This window comes from Danio aesculapii, chromosome 12 (assembly GCF_903798145.1).
Source record: "Danio aesculapii chromosome 12, fDanAes4.1, whole genome shotgun sequence".
NCBI lineage: Eukaryota > Metazoa > Chordata > Actinopteri > Cypriniformes > Danionidae > Danio > Danio aesculapii.
In genome coordinates this window covers 6,925,094-6,947,780 of record NC_079446.1, presented here as the reverse complement: position 1 = coordinate 6,947,780, position 22,687 = coordinate 6,925,094, and the positions used below count along the sequence as shown (strand labels likewise).

The 22,687-nt window shown below is 35.4% G+C and overlaps 1 protein-coding gene across 1 annotated transcript in view; it reads left to right on the top strand.

The window, feature by feature from the left end:
- The first annotated feature begins 7,023 nt into the window (after window positions 1-7,023).
- aarsd1 (alanyl-tRNA synthetase domain containing 1) overlaps window positions 7,024-22,687 on the top strand; it is a 20,241-nt gene continuing 4,577 nt past the window's right edge. The window contains exons 1-12 of the mRNA XM_056469079.1: window positions 7,024-7,131; window positions 7,593-7,721; window positions 10,515-10,674; window positions 11,926-11,983; window positions 12,452-12,608; window positions 15,532-15,648; window positions 16,905-17,035; window positions 18,419-18,485; window positions 18,574-18,665; window positions 20,982-21,036; window positions 21,147-21,241; window positions 21,859-22,006. Coding sequence (XP_056325054.1) covers window positions 7,093-7,131; window positions 7,593-7,721; window positions 10,515-10,674; window positions 11,926-11,983; window positions 12,452-12,608; window positions 15,532-15,648; window positions 16,905-17,035; window positions 18,419-18,485; window positions 18,574-18,665; window positions 20,982-21,036; window positions 21,147-21,241; window positions 21,859-21,997 — 1,239 coding nt within the window. The 5' untranslated portion in view covers window positions 7,024-7,092 and the 3' untranslated portion in view covers window positions 21,998-22,006. The remainder of the gene's footprint in view (window positions 7,132-7,592; window positions 7,722-10,514; window positions 10,675-11,925; window positions 11,984-12,451; window positions 12,609-15,531; window positions 15,649-16,904; window positions 17,036-18,418; window positions 18,486-18,573; window positions 18,666-20,981; window positions 21,037-21,146; window positions 21,242-21,858; window positions 22,007-22,687) is intronic.

Below are 22,687 nucleotides of genomic sequence, written 5' to 3'. Positions count from 1 at the left end.
AGCACAAATGTGCGGTTAATAATGGGAAAAAACTAAATAAATCATATTCACATAACTAATATATACACAATGTTGACATTTCCAGGCTTGAGAAGAGGGGAAAAGTAATCACAATTCCCTGACATTTCCAGATTTTCCATGACATCATAAACCTGTTGCCAAGGCCTTACATTCCCAGAAGCTTTTCCTGTGATTTCATCAACTTCCATTGAACAAATCAGAAATCTCTTTAATCCTATACACCTCTAAAAGTACCTCAAAAGTCCTATCACTTCAAATGCTAGTAAGCTAACGCTGGTCTCAAGACAGAGATTACAACCTTTAAAGTCACTTCACCATTCCTCCACCACTCGAAAACAAACCATAAATCAAAAATATTTCTAATTTCGTGCCTATATTTCATAACAAACAAGTAATATAATAATAAAACATTACACTAGCAGCTCTAGCAAACATAACAACAGTAAGAATTCAGCACAAGCCGAAAGTTATGATGATCAACAGATGATGAAACACTGTATCCGTTATGAAAACAACTCGAATGTTCGGGTTGTTACATTAAAACGCGTGAGGTGAATATTAATATTAATAAGAATATATTTTAATGTAGTCTGAAACCTACCGCAAGCGCCCGTCTTCACAAACCCACAGAACGCATGTGCTTTAAGGTTCATCCTGGAGAAAGTCAGTGTAAAAAACACACACACACAGACGCCTTGAAGAGTCTGTGCTCTGCCCAGCACGCGTGTGTTTGGAGTTGCATAGAAATCAGCTGAAGTTGACGGGTTATTGGTAGTTGGAGCACGTAGACCACCGCCGATGGAGGTTTTTCTGGGTTTTGTGATCACTGACCACCCTGAGGGCGGGGCGAGACATCATGTTTTGGGTGGGTATGTGGGGGGTCAGAAAGGATGAGAATGGGAAAAATCGAAGTTGCGCTGTATTGTTTTACAGTTAACGAGATTTACGTTGAATGAAAGATATTGATTGTTTTGATGATGGCTGAGAACGCTTAGCCCTTGATTGTGTGTCTAAATTGTCTTATTGCATTATTCTTTTGGCATAGGCTGGTAATGACTTAAATGTGTTGCATTTAAAAAATGTCTATGAATATCCACGACAATATGTTATTTTGACGTTTTGGGAGTGCTGAGTAATATGACGTACAATTAATCTAAACAATTCATATAATTTTTTTTAAATGCATAACTTTTTATGTCAATTGCGCCACCTATTGGACAAGAAAAGACCTATTGCAACATTATGAAGCTGCAGCTGGAGACCCAACTGCACGTTCAGACCTGCACTTCCAGACATATCGTTTACACAAACAGTGTCACCTGCTTGCACTATTTTTCTACTATAAAATAACGATACGCTATGATTGAATACATTCTAATATTAATAATAATAATAATAATAATAATAATAATAATAATAATAATAATAATAATAATTCCTTACATTTATATAGTGCTTTTCTAAACATTCAAAGTGCTTTACACATTGGGGGGAATCTCCTCATCCACCACCAGTGTGCAGCATCCACCTGGATGATGCGACGGCAGCCATATTGCGCCAAACCAAACCACACACCAGCTGATTGGTGGAGAGGAGACAAAGTGATGAAGCCAATTATGAAATTGAGATGGTTAGGAGGCCATGATGGACAGAGGCAAGTGGACAAATTTGGCCAGGATGCTGGGGTTAAACCCCTACTCTTTTCGACTTTTTACGACCACAGAGAGTCAGAACCTCGATTTATTGTCTCATCCGAAAGATGTCACTCACTGAGCAGTATAGAGTCCCCTTCACTATACTGGGGCGTTAGTGCCCACACAGACCGCAGGTTGAGCGCCCCAGCTGGCCTCACTAACACCACTTCCGGCAGCAACCTAGACTAAGTACAGCCCTGATTAGCTTCAGTGGGCGACCATGTGAGAGTTGCAGAGAGCTAGCTGATGGTGTATAATTATATAAAATAATAAACATACTAGTTTATGATTTAATGCATTAATTCTGTTGTATTTTATTAATTGGATTTGTAAATAGATAATAATCAGTTACTTAAATATTTTCAGTCATTTATTGTTTTTTTATCATTAAGGATTTATCACACTGTTTAGAATTGAGTTGAGGGAATGAATATTATCTCTTTCTTCACATACAATAAATTATAGTATTCTGAGTAATTTTCTCACAGCAAACTTTATTTTTGTGTAATTTTTCATAATTACTTAGAAGTCATCAAGCTGCAAACAATGCTGAGAAAAATAATAATTGGATTAATAATTATTTATTACGTAGAAAATAACATCAAATAAAATAAATGCTTTACATTCGTGTTGGGAAGATTTTTAATTTCTCGAGCAAAAAAAAAAACAAAAAACTGGAAATATCTGCAGCATTTGGTGCACTGTATAAGTGTTGGCGGAGACCCTTTTTATGATTTGTAATATACATCAAGGGGAAAAATACACAAGTCACAAGCAAATTATTTTTGCTTTCACCTAAGAGAGCTCATATTGTAAAGTCTACGCAGAATAACTGATATTTTGATTTCCAAAGATCTTATTTGTGATTATTACAGAGCATATTAACAATTGTTAAACTGTTATTGTGTAACGGTTATTGTCTGTGCTAGCACTTTCAGATAATACAGCAATACGGACAGTAAACCTACATATCACTAAAATATGTTACAAATAATAATTGTTATATAATATACACTTGATTTTAACATTTTTACTTTAAAGATTTTAATTTTGCCAGAAAACTTTGCTAGAAAATTGTCCCAGAATGGGAAAAAATGAAGAGCAAAAAAATAAGAGCAAGCTGTAAATATCATAAAGTAATGCTATATTTTGACACAAATTTTCACAAATTGTTTGTTGGTGGTATAAGATGCCACATTGATTTATGCCATAAAATCTGGTACGTTTCAGAAATCAAAAATCAATAACCTTACTCACTGGTCCGATGTTGCTCATCTCGCTAGAAAGTGCAGGTCTGAGCATGCAGTTGGGTCTCTGGGCCTGCAGCTTCACCCTACTCACTTATTGCACTATTCTGAAAATAATAATCACTTAAATGTAACCTATTGCAATGAAATATAATAATAAATATGCCTAAGAATATACACGATCACATGTTGATTAGGCGTATTAAGTAAAATGGCGTACACTGAAACAATAGCATCTGTCTTTAAATACATTAGATATAAAATGCTATGTGAAATGTTTTGCAGTTTATGAGATTTACATTAAATGCAAGTTATTGATTGTTTTGATGATGGTTGAGAACACAGCCCTTGATTGTATCTCTAAATTGAAGTATATCATTGTTCTTTTGGGATTTAAATAATAAGCACTTAATTGCAATCAAATAAATATGTATAAGAATATACATGACCATATGTTATTTTGAGGTTTTAAAAGTGCCGAGTAATATAGCGTACACTTAATTTAATCAATTAATATTATTTGTCTTCAAATGCATGACTTTTTAGGTCAATTGCGCCACCTACTGGACAAGAAAGGACTTATCGCACTATTGTGCAAATAATAATCACTTAAAGGTAACCTATTGCAATTAAATAAATATAAAAATAACCATGCATAAGATTATGTTGAATGCAAGTTATTGATTGTTTTGATGATGGTTGAGAACACAGCCCTCGATTGTGTCCCTAAATTGCCTTATAGCATTTGTTGCATTTAAATAATAATAATTATGGAATAAAATCACTGTCATTAATATTTCGTGCGTAAAAAAAATTCACGCATCCGTAATTATAAAATCGTAAAGGAAAACGGAGCGTACTCGTAATTTTACGAGGCTACAATTCCAAAATCTGCGATTAGAACAGACACAGATACGACATTTTGTTTTTCTGTTTGTTTATGACTGATACATTTACGATGGATGTACTTTACAAACACGAATTACAGTTTCTCCACGGACACGAAGTCCTGATTACGACTACGAATCAAACAGCGAGACTTCACTGTCAAAATTACGTCACCGCTGTCACAGGCATTAATAAACAAGCGAGAGTCATCGATCATAACGGCGCGCCTGCTGGACGTTCGAGCTTACACACACCGTCTCAGATAAGATCTCTGTTATTCCCTCTTTGAGAAATGTCCGTCGTAAGCTGTAATAAAGGTTGAGACTCAATGAGGTCCTATTTCGCTGTGTTTCTTGGACATTTTACTGAATCAAAATTAAGAACGGGCCGAGGATAGAGAGCTAGCATAATGTAAGTTAATATTACAGGCAGCGAGCGCAGAGTCTCTCAGTGAATCACTGAACAGTGTTCAACTATAACAGGACATCTGTTGATTAAGTCACCTTTTTTAAAGCCAGATCGAATATTGATCTATTTTGTAAAGAAGATATCAGCAAAAGTCAATTTAAATATTTTAGGGTTTGTGCTCACCAGAAGTTTGTAACGTTAAACATTTATGAGACTATGAATCAAAATAAATATTAAATATGTTAAATATGTGACCCCGGACCACAAAACCAGACATGAGGGGCAATCATCTGACACAGACCTGTATGTCATCTGAAAGCTGAATAATTAAGCCCCTCATTGATGTATGGAGAGGAGATGATACGATCAGATATATATATATATATATATATATATATATATATATATATATATATATATATATATATATATATATATATAATAATAATAATATATATATAATATATATATATATATATATATATATATATATATATATATATATATATATATATATTATCTTTAAATTTGTACAAAGTAAGGTATTAGTAACTATTGATATAAATGTTTGTTATGTTGTTTGTTATTATCTGTTTGTTATATTACTTGATTAAACTATTAGTTACATTATATTGTATTACTATAATTAATAAACTATTACCATAAACATTTATATTACTATTTAGCCGTATACTATTCGGTGTGTTTCTCTCTTTCCGTGTGTGTTTGTTCTATATTGGTGATTGTTTAATTACCACATTATATTTAGCTTATTCTGGTTTATTTAAAGTTAATTAATTGATAAGAGTAAAACTTTTCTTTGTTTTATCTACCTATACTGGATAAATCTGTCTAATTTAATTTGTGTTCTCTGGTGATCTTAGAGTATTTAAGAGATATTTAAACAGTTAAAATAGGTGACTTAATCAACATATGTCATGTTATAGTTAAGTGATTCACTGAGAGACTCTGTGCTCGCTGCCTGTAATATTAACTTACATTATGCTAGCTCTCTATCCTCGGCCCGTTCTTAATTTTGATTCAGTAAAATGTCCAAGAAACACAGCGAAATAGGACCTCATTGAGTCTCAACCTTTATTACAGCTTACGACGGACATTTCTCAAAGAGGGAATAACAGAGATCTTATCTGAGACGGTGTGTGTAAGCTCGAACGTCCAGCAGGCGCGCCGTTATGATCGATGACTCTCGCTTGTTTATTAATGCCTGTGACAGCGGTGACGTAATTTTGACAGTGAAGTCTCGCTGTTTGATTCGTAGTCGTAATCAGGACTTCGTGTCCGTGGAGAAACTGTAATTCGTGTTTGTAAAGTACATCCATCGTAAATGTATCAGTCATAAACAAACAGAAAAACAAAATGTCGTATCTGTGTCTGTTCTAATCGCAGATTTTGGAATTGTAGCCTCGTAAAATTACGAGTACGCTCCGTTTTCCTTTACGATTTTATAATTACGGATGCGTGAATTTTTTTTACGCACGAAATATTAATGACAGTGATTTTATTCCATAATAATCACTTAAATGTATCATATTGGAATTAAATAAATATAAAAAAAACATGCATAAGAATATCCATGTGTTATTTTAACGCACTAAGAGTGCCGAGTATGGCGTACACTTAATTTAATCAATTAATGAATACATTTTGTCTTTGAATGCATGATTTTCAGGTCAATTGCGCCACCTACTGGACAAGATAGGATTGAGCGTGTGTTTTACACAAAACTGGAGAAACAAAATTCTAATATGTTTAAAGGCCATAATTGTGCATATTTTTTCTTGACATCTGTGCCTTAGAAAGTGCAATGTGAAATGTTTTACAGTGAATGAGATTTACGTTGAATGCAAGTTGAGAACACTTAGTCCGTGATTGTGTCACTAAATTGACTTATTGCATAATATATTTTTGCATGTAAATAATAATCACTTAAATGTAGCATTTTGAAATTAGAATCTTCACAAAACTGGAGGCAAAGGAATCAAATATACAGTATTTAAAGGTCATAATTGTCCATACGTTTTATTTTAATATCTGTCCCTTATAAAGTGCAATATGAAAATAGTATGAATTAAGTCTCATCTCATAATAATTCTTAATTATTCACATAATTATTCACTCTATAGTAGTGTAATGTAAATATATAATTAAAGTAACAAATTATATGTAAATAAATTATTATTAATGCTAAACGAAGCGTTATTCAGTTTATTTCCTTAAGTAAGAGCGGGTTGTTGTAAGTGTGACAGGTTATTATTGATATGAATAAGTTGGATGAGAATAATAAAATAATTTAAACGTATCTTGACGCTGTTTTATTGTCAGTAAATAAAAGAGTATTTAAAGCAACATCTGTTTGCGATGGTTTTAAGTTGTACACATTAATTGGTGTACTATGCAGTGATGTCTCACCATTTAAAGATTTTTTATTATTACTTTATTATTGAGTATTATCATCTTTTTTGTCTTTAGTAAATTAGCGTTAAATTGTACATGCTGTATTTTAGACATATGTGGACTACAATACTGTGTATTATAACATTCCAACTCAATTTAATTGATTTCTCTTTGATTTTTTTTGTTTAATTATTTATTTGTGGTTGCAGATTTGAGAATTAATTAAACAGATAAATATGGCGTATATTGCATGTAGATATAACTTTATACATACACACCTAAACAATCTGAACAAAATTACAACTCCGACCTTTTAATATGTAATCACTTGACTTTTATTTTGAAAACACGCTTCTAACTTCCGCTAGCGTTTTCTGCAGCGGAGGGATTTATTGTATGTTTCTTTCATTCGTTCAAACATGGCTTTTCAGTGTCAGAGGGACTGTTATATGCAGGAGGTATGTGTCTTTCTTCATTTTAATGTTTGTTTACCTTGTTTAAGCAGTGAATAATAAATATTATATGAAAATATGAACGTCTCTGCAGTGTATTTTCAATGACAGCAAATGACCAGCACTGACAGCTGCACACATTATAGGCTACTTTTTCATAGAAACCATGAGATATTACACATAATTCTGATGTTTTGCAAGCTGATATCGACTTTGAGTTTAAAAAACAGGTATTTCACCCACAATAATGGAATTTACTCAGTCTAAAGTTAAAATTAGCATTCAAACAAGTGTAAAAAGAAAAGTAAATGATCACAGAAACTTCAACTGGGGGTAATTATTCCTTTAAGTTACTTTTCACATATGTATTTGTAACAGTATGACTATTTATTAAAATTAATATAAATATGAGCAAAAAAAAAAAAGGTTAACCACAGTACAATTTTGTTTTTCAACTTTTTTTTCAGTTTGACACTTGTGTCGTGTCTTGCGTGCCTGCAGAATTAAAACTTGAGAATAATGGAAAGAAAGAAAAGCTGACTGGTTTCAATGTGAGACTGAAAGACACTATTCTGTTTCCAGAGGGTGGAGGACAGGTGAGTGACAATGACATGTGATAAAGTAAACCAGATCAAATGTCTGAATTAGGGCTGTACGATGTACAGTAGAGCATTTCAATGTGGTCTTGTCATTGGCCTTTGAACATTTCCTGCTTGTTATCAAACAATTTCATGACTGTAACAAAGGGCAAATAATTCATTCATTTTTGAAATTTTTTTATTTTCGCCTTAGTCCCTTTATTAATCTGGGGTCGCCACAGTGGATAGAACCACCAACTTATCCAGCATATGTTTTACGCAGTGGATGCCCTTCAAGCTGCAACAAATCACTGGGAACTAATTCACAGACAAACACTACGGACAATTTAGCCTGCCCAATTCATCTATACTGCATGTTTTTGGACTTGTGGGGGAAACCGGAGCACCTGGAGGAAACCCACGCGAACACTGGGAGAACATGCAAACTCCACACAGAAATACCCAGCCGAGGCTCAAACCAGCGAACGTGCAGAGGGAATTCAATCATAACTTAATGTTAAAACAGCTGTCATAACATAATTTTCAGTATGCGGCTCTTTTTGGATTCTCGGAAGCTATAGAAAATAAAATGTTAAACAGGAAATACGTTGGGACCATTGTTTTCCTTTACATCCCTCAAAATGGAGAAAAATCTGATATTGCAATGTTTTAGTTTTTGGTTATTAATTATTGCGATATGAATACAGTTTCGAGGCCCATAGCCAGGGGGTGTTCGGGTGGTTTGAAAGACCCACCCCCATTGTCAAAGTCCAGAATTTGGCTCCTATGTGACTGCCATCATTAATTGTACAAAATAACCGAAAGAAGAATGCTTTAAGACAAATTACATTTTTAATCTTTCACATGGACAGATTCTGACTGAGGAAAGTTGAATGAGCTGGCCAGTTTGTTATTTGCCTATAGGCTACAGTTTTTATTTTAAAACTAATTTTATCAGATTCCTAATTGGGGTTTTTTTAATGATGGATGATAATAAATATTTTTGTATGTTATAATAATTTTTTTAGGTGTTTTCACCTTTATTGTGATAGGACAGTGGAGATTTAGAGGCAGGAAAGTATGGGGAGCAGAGATGGGGGAAGGGTCGGCAAAGGATCTCGAGCCTCAAGCTGGGGTCGCTGTGAACACCTCGGTGCCATGTGTCAACGGATTAACCACAAGGCTATTGGAGCCGTCAATAATTAGTTTTTTAATGCTAATCTTATAATGTTATTTTTAAAACTGTAATCACTTACAGTTTAATGGCACATTTGTAAATATATATTTCGTAGAAAATAGTAGGCCTATTGTAAGCACATTAACAAAATTGCAGGAAATATTTTTGGTACATCTCCCTGTGGAGTTTGCATGTTCTCCCCGTGTTCAAGTGGGTTTCCTCTGAGTGCTCCGGTTTCCCCCACAGTCCAAAGGCATGCGCTATAGGTGAATTGAATAAACTTAATTGGCCGTGGTGTATGTGTGTAAAAGAGTGTGTATGGGTGTTTCCCAGTGTTGTGTTGCAGCTGGAAGGGCATCCGCTGCGTAGAACATATGCTGGAAAAGTTGGCGGTTCATTCCGCTGTGGTGACCTCTGATTAATAAAGGGACTAAGCCAAAAAGAAAATGAATGAATGAATTTTTGGTACATCAAAAAGTGTGGCCACCCTCTGACAATGCTAATCCAGCTAAGCTAAGTGCTTAAAATATCACTAAAATGCAGTATTTAAACCTCATAATTGAATAATATATTAGGCAAATGACTGCAAAAAGATCCACTTTTAGAGAAAATAGAACCACCCCTTGCAATAGGCTGGCCACTTGCTTGGTTTCACATGATAGTTTCGAATAGCAGCATTATTTGATGGTTTTATGGGGAGCCTAACAGTATTCAGGTACAGAAATTGAATAGTAACGATGCAATAAATGCTTTTCATACTTTGCTTTGTCTCATTTCTAGTCCAAATATCTAAAAATGCTTTGACCAAGTAAAAATATTGTTTTGTTTTCAACTTGAGATGAAATAAGTCAAATTTAAGAGCTTTTGTTAAAACAAATAATCTTGTTTTCGCTTTGAAATGAAGATATTTGGAATAGAAACAAGACAAAAATTTTGAGTAAGATTTTTTTTGTTGTTGTTGCATAAATCATATATATTTCATATAAATATTGTAATTAAACACAATTCTGAAGCTCCTGGTCAACTATAATTCAGACTCAACATTGCAGATTTTGCGATGTGTCTATTGCGAAAGCGCACATTGCGATATCGATGCTGACACGATATATTGTGCAGCCCAAGTCTGAATATATTTTTTAATAAATGAGAATTCAATCAGTATTTACAGTTGAAGTCAAAATTATTAGCCCTCCTGATTTTTTTTCCTTATTTTTTAAGATTTTCTCAAGACATTTATAAATATAGGTTTTAATAACTCATTTCTAATAGCTCATTTCTTTTATGTTTACCATGATGACAGAACATAATATTTTACTAGATATTTTTCAAGATACTTGTATTCAGCTTAATGTGCAATTTAAAGGCTTAACTAGGTTAATTAGTAGCCAATGCAATCTGTAGCAAATAGAAGAAAATGCTTGAGGGGGCTAAAAATATTGACCTAAAAATAATAATAAAAAACAGGTTTTATTCTAGCTGAAATAAAACAGATAAGACTTTCTCCAGAAGAAAAAATATTATCAGAAGTACTTGCTCTGTTAAGCATCATTTGGGAAATATTTGAGAAAAAGAAAAAAAAAATCACAGGAGGGCTAATAATTTAGTCTTAAATTGTATGTCTTTTTCATTCACAGCCTGATGATCATGGGACAATTGGAGGCATCCCGGTCCTGCGTGTTTTGAGACAGGGTCCAGACGCAGTGCATTTTGTCAGCTCTGCTCTGGAGGAGGGTCAGGAGGTCCACATTAAACTGGACTGGAAGCGGCGCTTTGACCACATGCAGCAGCATTCAGGTGAGGAATTAATGTGTTCAGGTGAACTATTCATTTCAAGGGTTAGTTCACCAAAACAATTACAGTTCTGGCATCATTATTCACCCTTCACATTTTGCTTTATTCTGATGAACACAAAACAAGATATTTAAAAGAAAAATGTTGGAAACCGGTAACCATTGACTTCCATTGGATTTGTACTATGTATGGATGTCAATGGTTACCGGTTTTCTGTCAGAAAATGAAACTTCTAAAGCTTTGGAACAGCTTGAAGGTAGAAAATTGTGAGTAAAATACATTTTGGATGAACTATGCCTTTAACCCTGAAAAGCAGGGATTCTCAAGTCCAAACTTCAGTCAGGATCCAGAGATAATTAAATCCAGACCGACATCATTGCCTGATTTCAAGAGCAATAATTGTGTGTTAGGGATTAAAAGTGTGGATTTAGTCCGTTAATAAATCCATGTTGTCCGAGGCCATGGTGCTCCACCGGAAAAAGGGTGGTTTGCCATCTTCAGGTTGGAGGAAACTCCTTACCCCAGGTGGAGGAGTTCAAGTATCTCTGGGTTTTGTTCACGAGTGAGGGAAGGATGGAACGTTAGATTGACAGGCGGATTGGTGCAGCAGTAATGCGGTCGATGTACCAGTCCGTTGTGGTAATGAAGGAGCTGAGCCGAAAGGAAAAGCTTTCGATTTACCGGTCAATCTACATTCCTACTCTCACCTATGGTCATGAGCTTTGGGTCATGACCAAAAGGACAAGATCTCGGATACAAGCGGCCGAAATGAGTTTCCTTCGAAGGGTGGCAGGGCGCACCCTTATAGACAGGGTGAGGAGCTCTGACACCCAGGAGGAGCTCGGAGTAGAGCCACTGCTCCTCAGCATCGAGAGAAGTAAGCTGAGGTGGCTTGGGCATCTGTTTCGGATGCCTCCTGGACGCCTACCTAAGGAGGTGTTCCAGGCATGTCACACCGGGAGGAGGCCTCGGGGAAGACCCAGGACACGCTGGAGGGACTATGTCTCTTGGCTGGCCTGGGAATGCCTCGGGATCCCGCCGGAGGAGCTGGAAGAAATGTCTGGGGAGAGGGATGTCTGGAGTTCTCTCCTAAGACTGCTGCCCCCGCGATCCGGAAAAGTGGTAGAAAATGAATGAATGAATGAATGAATAAATCCATGTTAAGTTTGTATTCTTGTTATTTTTCCTGTATAACGCTATTGTCAAAAAATCTAAATCAGACTACATTTTCATGCTCATTGTCTTTTGTTTAAGGTCAACACTTGATCACAGCATTGGCGGATGCAATGTTTGGATACAAAACTACCTCTTGGTAAGAGCTTGGGTAGGATCAACTCATAAATAAATGTGATTTTTTTTTTTTTATCAACTTGCTTTTTATCAGGCCTGACGCAATCATAAATTTTTTCGTCGTCATTTTTTGTGCTTTTTTTGCGATAAATTAAGTGAGCCCATAAAATTTTCTTTAGTACTGTGAAAATTATATTATTATATTAGGGGCATCTCCTTAGTCTTTTGTGTCCTTAACCATGTGTAAAACCTTAAGGACTGAAAATCTTTGACATATCATGAACATTATGAGTGAAAAGAAATGGAGCACAAATTCCTTGATTGGCAAGTTTTATACACTTTAATTTCCTTGTTTTCTTTTACACTGCACAGTTATCACAGTCGTCTCAAATAATTGTTATCAGTTAAAATAATCATGATTAGATGCTTAATCAATAATTGAGCCTTTTATGAGTTTTTATGAAGGGTTACTGTTTATGAACTGGTGCAGGGATTTGGGCCGTCAGCGTAGCAGCATCGAGCTGGACACAGCCACGGTAAAGCCTGAAGAGATGGAGGCTTTAGAGATGGCTGTTAATGAAAAGATTCGCGAACACGTTCCAGTCACTGTCAACCTCCTATCTATTGATGATCCTGCTGTGGAGAAGGTATGTGTGCAATACAGTTCAACTGAAATAGAAATTTCCCTGTATTCAGCTCACCCAAACAAAAGTTGAACACATAAAAGAGATGATATAAAAAATATTAAGAGGTCCAATACCACCCAACCTGCAATGAGCTGGGATTGAACCGGCGACTTTCCGCAGCACTGAGCTGGAATCAAACCGGAGACTTTCTCGCATGGGAGTCAGTTGCTCTAACAAGGAGGCTAAAGACCATGGCCTGTAGCTTCTGTCGCTATATTAGAGGTCAGAGAAGTGAGGTTTACCTGCACAGCACTTCACTAGCTGGCCTCCACTACACTGGTACCCAGGGCTTGACATTAACTTTTTTAATCTCCAGCCACTGTGGCTAGTAGTTTTCCAATGTTACTAGCCACTCTGTATTTTCACTAGCCACAATTTTGTTGTTGGGAAAATATTTTTTATATGCATGAATTCTAAAATACTTTATTAAGATTTTGTGTTATGTCCACATGCCTCCTCAATCATTTTACTTGTGTGTCGTGTATGAGCAAATAGGTCATGGTTTCAAAGTGTTATATTCCAATTAGTTTTTATTTCACATGACTTTTCAGAACTCAAAATTAAGGATTTACCAAATTATATGTCTGACCACACCAAACAATAATTATTTCTCAGCCACAATGTTTCAATGTGTCAAAATAAGCTAAATATAGCTGTATACTATACTTTTTATTTAACAAAACATTTATTTAGAAAAACAATTGACTTTAAAAAAAATTATTGTTGTCATGTATCAAAAATATGCACAGAAATCTGTCCTGGCTAAAAATCACCAGTTAACTACACATAAATGGAGAGTTAATCTCATATTAGGGCAATGTTATTGTAAAAAAAACAAAAAGATAATTAAACCATATTAACAAAAATAACCATAAGCAAAAGAAAGTAGGTGAAAAACATACTGTGTGTGATAATGAAAGGATGATCACATGCACGCGGTTAAGGCCGATTAATAATCTATTCAAAGTAAAAGCAACCGATGCTACTTACAAAAAGACAAATTTAGAGCTCTTGAAAGCAGCAAGACTGTGGGCTCATTAGAATAACTTTTTGTCCGATCACAGTTGCCTTCCAGGCACAGTTGCGTCACGCAAGGAAACGGGAGCGCGCATGCGTTTTAAACAGTTGTGCGCATCACATCAGCTGTTAGCTAGAGTGATCATCCACTCATTCGGTATTCACCTGCTTTCTTTTGCTCGCGCAAACACAATTATTTTTGTTAGTCGTGCTGTTTCTCAATTCTAATATCACATTTGCACACATATTGGGTCATCCTTATAGTCGAACTCTGCTTTTAAGAAAACCGCAATTTAAAAATTATTTTCAACCAGCCAAAGTGTCTGTCTAACCCGCCAAAGCTGAAATCTACCCGCATTTGGTGGGTTGGCGGGTGTTAGGGTCAAACCCTGCTGGTACCCATTCAATAGTATTTTTTGTATTTCTTTTTTGTCCAGTAACCAACATTATTCAAATGATCTTCTTTTTTGTTGAACAGAAGAACGAAATTCAAACATGTTTAAAGCCACAGGAGGGAGAATAAATGATGGTGCCATTTTTGGTTGAAATATCCCTTTAAATTATTATAAGAAGGATACAGCGTTTTTATGATTACCTTTTCCTACTCTTGTTTTTTTTTTAATTCAACAGAAAGGTAAAATATCTATGTTGAACATCATTTTCATTCATTCATTTTCTTTTCGGCTTAATCATGGGTCGCCACAGCGGAATGAACCACCAACTTATCCTGCATTTGTTTTACACAGCGGATGCCTTTCCCGCTGCAACCCAACACTGGGAAACATCAATACACACTCATTCACACACATACACTGGCCAATTTAGCTTACTCAATTCACCTATAGCTAGGGCCAGACGGAATTTGCGGACATATTTTGCTATTTCTGCGCAGAATTTTGGTAAAAATCAGCGGATTTGTGCGGAATGATTTTGGGAGTATGATAACTAAAACCTTAATATATGAAATAAAAAGTAATACCTTTTTAACTTGTATTTAATGTTTACAATGTAAATCCAATTTGATCCACTTTTTTGATCCACTATTTGGTAAACAAAGCAAGTCTCTCATATAATACATCTATTAAAAGACAGAAAATATTACTTTACAAACTGTTTTGTGAATAAATTATATAAATATTTTCATATTAGTCAATAATTTAACTGAAATGTATTTAAAAACTGAATAAATATGAATTTACACACATTTATACAAGTAAATAAACAGAATCAATGATAGGCAGAAAATCTACGGAATTCTGCGCGAGGCCCATTGTGGGCCTACTTATAGCGCATGTCTTTGGACTGTGGGGGAAAACAGAGCACCCGGAGGAAACCCCTGCCAACACAGGGAGAACATGCAAACTCCACACAGAAATGCCAACTGACCCAGCCAGGGCTTGAACCAGCAACCTTCTTGCTGTGAGGCGATTGCGCTACCCACTGCGCCAGCATGACGCCTTTGAATATCATTTTAAAATTCCTAAAAAAAATGTTTAAATTCCTAAAAAATTCTTACAATTTTAAGAATACCTTCTTGCCAAATTCATTAGGTTTATAGCAAGATCTGTTAATGACTAAAACCTTAAGTCTTAAACGGGTAGGGATATGGGTTTCCTCCGGGTGCTCCGGTTTTCACTACAGTCCAAAAACATGTGCCGTAGGTGAATTGGGTAAGCTAAATCCTTAGTGTATGTATGTATGTTCTGGTCCTTCAGGTTGGGGGTTGAGTGTTGGGCTAACAACTCACCTCATAAAAAATAGATGTTGCGAAACACCAATATGGTGCGCTTAATGTCAACTTCAATATAAATGGCCCTGGGAGTAAGTAAGTAAGTAACACATTGTTGACTTATTTTCACGTATACAGGTAAGAAGTCGTGGTCTTCCAGATGACCATGCTGGACCCATCAGGATCATTGATATTGAGGGTGTAGATGCCAACATGTGCTGCGGGACACATGTGTCCAACCTCAGTCACCTACAGGTTAGTCTTTCAGTCCCTCTTTAAGAGATGGTCCTGGCATCCAGAAATGGTCCAGAAATCATGGCATCGTTTAATGGTCCAGAAATCCTGGCATCGTTTAATCCTCCACCTTTTGTTCCAAAACTATATGCTTTTCTTTCTTCTGTTGGACACAAAATAAGTTACTTCGAAGAATGTTGTAAACCTGTAGCCATTGACTTCTATTCTTTTTTTTGTGTGAATTTTTTTCTCAAGGCTACTGGTTACCAACATTCTTCAAAATATCTTTTGTGTTCAACAGAAAAAAAGAAAATCATGAAAGCTTGGAACCACCTGCGTAAATAATTAGCAAATTTTCACTTGAACTAACTTTCACTCATTTTCACTTAGTGTGAACTAACCCTTTAATGTCTATTTTAGGTCATATGCCACACTAAAGGTATAGTTCAGCCAATTTTTTAAAGGCTGTTATCATCTACTCACCCTTTACTTGTTTTAAACCTTGAGTTTCTTCTGTGAAACGCAAAATAAGTTACTTTGAAAAATGTTGGAAACCGGTAACCATTGACTTCCATAGTATTTGTTTTTATAATATGAAGATCAATGATTACAAGGTTTCAGTTTACCTCAAAATGTCTTATTTTGTGTTTAACACAATAAAGAAACTCCTAAAAGTTTGGAACCACTTGAGGGTGAGTAAATTTTCATTTTTGGGTGAAATATTTGCCGAACTTTGCTGTGAAAAGGGACGGGATTCAAATAAAAATATGTGACACTGATAAAACGAATGGTTGCTCCAAATTTGACATTTCTATACAGAGAGGTCATGTTTTGCAGCTTCTACTGGTCTCACACATTAACGTGACACAAAATCGCAGGTCAGAGGTCACCAAGCTCGAATTTTGGAACGCAGCGACATGCGAAACTTGTCGCATGAGCTTGCATTTCTGGTTTGCAGCAATCGCTTGTGTATGAATGAAAATCAAGGGGTGAAAATTCCAATGTGATCGTTATGCTGAGTTTACACAAAAATTGAAGATATTAATTAGCTTTCGATTACTTGTGGGATGATTTCAGTTTGAGTAAATTTTTTTATTTTTACTTGCGCAGCCTCAGATTTATATGCATAGGGATTACATACATGGGGATTACATACATAACTCTGTATGTAATCTACTCGCGCAAATACTTACATTTTCATTTAGTGTGAACCCAGCATTATTATTTCATTCATAGATTTGTTTAATCTCTCAAAAAGATGTTTATGTGCTCCCTAGGTTATAAAGATCTTGGGGACCGAAAAAGGGAAGAAGAATAAAACCAACCTGATTTTCATAGCAGGGAACAGAGTGCTGAAATACGCCGAGAAGAGCTATAACACTGAGAAATCTCTGACCGTCCTCCTAAAGTGAGTTAAAGAGGACCTATTATGCCCCTTTTTACAAGATGTAAATTAAGTCTCTGATGTCCCCGAAGTGTTTATGTGAAAGTTTCAGTTTAAAAATACTTCACAAATAGTTTGAAACGGCCACTTTTGGGCTTTGATCCAAATTGTGCCGTTTTGGTGACTGTCGCTTTAAATGCAAATGACATTGTGCTCCCAACCCGCTTTTCAAAAGCCTCTTTTCAAGAATCTATGTGTCACCATAGCAGTGTTTCCCCCTCCAATAACATGTACAAAAGGAGGCTCCAAACAGGACTAACATTATCTATGTGAAAAAACTGAAAATGTCAAGTGGCTCAGATATAGGTAGATTATGGAGGCTATAGTGTTCATTTGTGTATCCTGATACTGCCTCATAGTCACTGACATTATCTTCAGCAGGTACAGTTCGAAAACTAATGCTGTGTTCAAACCAGTCGCGGCATGCACAAATAAATCGCACTATTCGCACAAATAGACGCGTGAACATTTTGAGTTTACTTGCGTCATGGGTAGGGCATTATGGGTAGGGCATCTGTCTGCCTGGTAACTCTAGTTTCGTTGCTAATTGTCTAACATGGATTTTATTGAGAGACTAGCTGTGCTTTATGTGCTTTAGGAATACTGAAAAACAGCGTAGATTCGTTCGGCGCCGTGTCTGAGTCCACTAGATCCTTTCAGAGGTGCACCCAGATCTGTGAGTTCTTCAACTCCTCCAGAAACTATACCTGGATGATGAATGATGGAAGCTTTCAGCGGTGCCTCAGACTGAGCCGAGCCCAGTTTGATGAGCTGTTGTCTGGTCAGCAGGAGGATGTCCTCTCAAAACACCAACAACAGGCACTACGTCATAATCACGCCCCCATACAAGAGCAAGCTCCTGATAAGTTAACGCGGCGCGGATGTCCACTAAAGTTTAGATTTTCCAACTTGAGCTATTCGCGTGTCAAACGGTCAATTCGCGCTATTCTTGTCTTTGCATTGACTTGTAAATCACTTGCGCTTGATGCTTAATCCGCGTCTGGTGTGAAGGCAGCATAAGGACTGATGGCTGCTTCTGACTCAGGACTGTTTATGCTAGTGAGGGAAAGATTGTCATTAATGGGCGGAGCTTTCCCCCTCTGATAACATGAACAAAGGGAGAATGTCAATCTAAGTGTTTCTGCAGGTTGTGTTTATAAATTGTTGTTATAAAAAGATAGAATTATTGAATTTTTACCATTATAGGCTGGCTATATTCACATACTGCTGTAACTAACTATGTTTAAACCCCTTATAAAAGCATTTTTTGCATAATAGGTTTTAAGTAAGATGATGTGTCTGTTTCTCCAGTTGCATAAACTAATGTTTGTCCATGTGGTTCGTTAGGACCGGAGCAGATGAGCACGTGGATGCGGTGGACAAGCTGCAGAAGACAGTCAAACGTCTTCAGAAGGTAAGCTACTGTATAACCTACTGTCAGTAAACAAGGATTAATCTTTCACTTCAGTAGTTATTAACCATTACCTTTTCTCCTGCAACAGAGTAATCTTACTATCCTGAGGGAAATGGCAGTTTTGATCGCACAGAACTTCAAAAGCAAACCAGACAGAGGAAATTTCTTCAGCTTACACAAGTGCGTGCTGAATTCTTTTTATAATTTAGTGAATGTACTAGTAAAGGGAGAACAAATGATGGCAGTTTTCAGTGTTGGGTCAACCCTTTAATAAGAAAAGATCTGAATAATATGTTTATTTAAAATTTGGCAATCGTCAACTATACTTTGAAATATGTGTTTAACCCAGAAATATCAGTCATCATGTATTAAAGGCACAATATGTATGATTTTTTTTCATTAAAATATCCAAAAGCCACTAAAGCAATGTTATATATTTTGATGATTTCTGTACTTTGCATTATCCCAAATGTATCGAAGAATGTTAAAATCCAGAGAAATAAGCTTTTTTAACTAATGATATGGAGCGTGTGCTTATGTTCATGCTAATGGTGTCACACACCCTCAATTTCTGGTTTTGTTATATAGAAAACAGAGAAACAGACACTTTAATATGTTGTGGGTTTTATTAGACTGCACAGAACATCATTATAACAGAAGTCTACATGTATTTATTCTGATTAAACAGCTCTGCTTTTTCTTTATGTCATTGCAAAATTATTATCGTCACGATGGTTGTACATGCAGTATACGTTTTTTTGTATGCCAGTCATTTGTGCGTTGCATGCATTGGTTATTTATCTAAATTTAACCAATCAGATGGGACCTTACTGTCCTTATCCGCATCTCCCTAGTAGTTGCTGTTCTGCCATTGGCTGGAGTGGCTCAAAAGTGAAACATAATTTTTTTTTTTCTAGTAATGTTACATTGAAAAAAATATCATTATCGCAATACTTAATAACTATATTAGATTGCACATATTTTCCCAGTATCATGCAGCCCCAATATAAATGGTTGAACACTTTAGCTCATCCATCAACATGATTTCTGCCGGAGTCCCCTAGGACAGGGATTCTCAACCGTTGGGCCATGGTCCTCAGCGATCCTGCAGGTGGACTGCGATATAGCTTAAAATGAACTCTCAGTATTATACAATCATTTTTGGATTTCAGAAGGATCTAGCGAGGCTCAATGCTGTTTCTGCTATAGAATGTAAAATAAACTTGCACACTCTGGCGGAGCTGTTCACTGTTCCTGTCAGCGATCTCCCAATAATATCCAGCTGTAATGTTAACCACCATCAGATCGACACGTTTCAACAGATTTAGGGTGTTTTTCTGTATTTTACATTTGTATGTATACTTTTGAATAGTAGATATTTAACTGTAGATATTCGGTCAGTCCAGTTTAAAGCAGAAGCTGGTCTTTTGCAATCTCCCTGTTGACTGGTGGTTCTCTTTGAATCTGTGTAAATCATTTTTAAATATATCTAAAATTATATATATATATATATATAGTTTTAGTTTAATATATAATTTATTTATAATTAAATAAAAATTTTATGCTGATAATAGAAAATAATAGAAGGCACAACAAATGTATTATATATATATATATATATATATATATATATATATATATATATATATATATATATATATATATATATATATATAATTTTTTTTTTTTTTTTTTTTTTATATATTTTTTTATTTATATATTTATATAAATATATATATATATATATATATATATATATATATATATATATATATATATATATATATATATATATATATATATATATATATATATATATATATATATATATATATATATATATATATATATATATATATATATATAGCCGAAAGAAGTGGGCCCTGAAGTGAAAAAGGTTGAGAACCCCTGCCCTAGGATGTAATGAAGACCACAACTCCCATGATTCCACACTCAGTCGCGGTGTCATAAAAATAAATATTTGTTTGTTGTGAATACGTGCCCTCTAGTGGTGAATATTACATATTGTGCCTTTAAGATTTTATTTGATTTCTGAAATGAAAATTAAAATTTCCAATTCACCTGTCGAAATATCACAGAAATCTCTGAATTGTAAAAAGTGGACAGTGTATTTTTTATTTTTTTAATTATTATTATTGTCCTTCATTCAACAGGTCTAACATTATTAAAAGTCCAATACATTCATATGTAACTGTTGCAAGTGTAATTGTTTAGTTCATTCTTGATTTTTTTTTCTTTGTCTGTTCATTTCTGCATGACTTTATTAATCACCTTGGTATAGTTAAGATGTGTTAACTATTAGTAACATTTACTGCTGTGTGCAAAACCGCAAATCTACACCTTGTTCAAGCCCTATTATTATTAATTGTGAAAGAATAATGATTTCTATTGTAAACAAGACTAGGTTCTCAGTTTATCCAGAATCTTGCAGCTCTACAAAAGAGTAACATTCACTTTCTGGTGATGTTTTCACAGCAAAGATGGTGATAATGAATTCATGAACATCATTGCAAATGAAATTGGATTTCAGGTGAGCCAGCAATTTTACTCATTGAATTGACAACGTCCAGTGTTTCAGTGTAATATCCACAGGATGTTCAGTACTTTGTCGTTTAGGATGTCATTGCTGTGTTTGTGCAGGACACGTTGATCTTCATGACTGTGGGTGAGGAGAAGGGCGCAGGACTGTTCCTCATCGCTGGACCCGAGAATATTGTCACCGAAGTTGGGCCTTGGTAAGAGCAGCTTTTACCCCAGTAGCCCTTGTGTGCTGTTGGGGATGTGTTCATCCACTCTGGTGTGATTTTTGAGTCTTAATTCTTTTTATAAAATATGCCTGACAGGATTTAAAACTAGAACTAGTGTTATAAAATATAAAACTAATGTTACATCGACATTTCGCGTTCTCTGTAAAGATATGGTTGATAATATAGCACTTTAAAGAGACAAATTTACATTGAAATTATGATGCAGTACGCCGTTTCTTTAATTTATCCAATAAATACATTTGGTCAACTGCTTGTACAGGGAAAGACAGTCTATGTTAACACATTTCAAATGATCCTCACTGTAAACATCTGTACATGTAACACACATCTTATTACACAGACATAAATACACAGAAATAAATCATTTCATCTATATTACTGATGTTAATATTTCTAATATTTCTGTTCTCCATGCATCACTGTACCAGTCTGGAAAATAATACTGTTACAGATTAAAGATTGTTACATATTGAAGTGTTTTACTCTTATTTCATGCTGAATAATGATAATAATAATCAGTAATGCGATTGGTCCAGTGTGTGTCGCTCTTCTGAAAGCTCTGCTCTGTTTTGTCTGGTGTGCAGGGTTTCAGAGCTGCTGCAGGGTAAAGGAGCTGGAAAAGCTGGACGATACCAGGGTAAAGCCAACAGTCTGGTGAAGAGAGCGGAGGCTGAGGCTTTACTGAAGGAGCGCAGCTGTAAACGCACTGCAGGAGAGGAATAAAACAGACAGGTGTGCAATCATGATGATCCAGACTCTATCGACACCCAAAGATGATTGTTTTGACTTGTTTTGGAAGCGCACAACGAATCAAAACACATCATCATGCATCTTCAATTTCTATTTTAGATGCACTCAGGGCTGCACAACATGTTGTTTTAGGATATCGCAATGTGTGGATGCGTGATAGTCACATCGCAGGGCGTGCAATGTGGATTATAGTGGATTATAGTTGATCAACAGTTCAGAACACATGAGAATTGTGTAGTCATTTCAATTTAACCATAATAAATGAAAGGTTATCAATTGCGTGTTATGACTGACTGTGTATGCATTTTAAGCAAGTTTAAAGCATTTAGAAGAAAGGAATTATTACGTTTAGCAAAGATTAATTGTGTAATGTTTTTAATACAGCGAAAACTATCATGGTTTATTGTACATTTAATTTTATTTCTGTACTTGAATACTGTAAGACTCTTTCATTTGTATTGATGCACTGCTGTGTGTTTACTTATGCTGGTAATTCGCTTTTAATATTTCATGCAGATGCACTCCTCTACAAAATCATCCCAATAAATGTATTTAAAAAATTCCAAATAGAGCTATTCAAATTTGAGCTGGTACGCTGGCTCATTGGTTAGCACTGTCGCATCACAGCAAGAAGGTCACTGGTTTGAATCCCGGCTGGGCTGC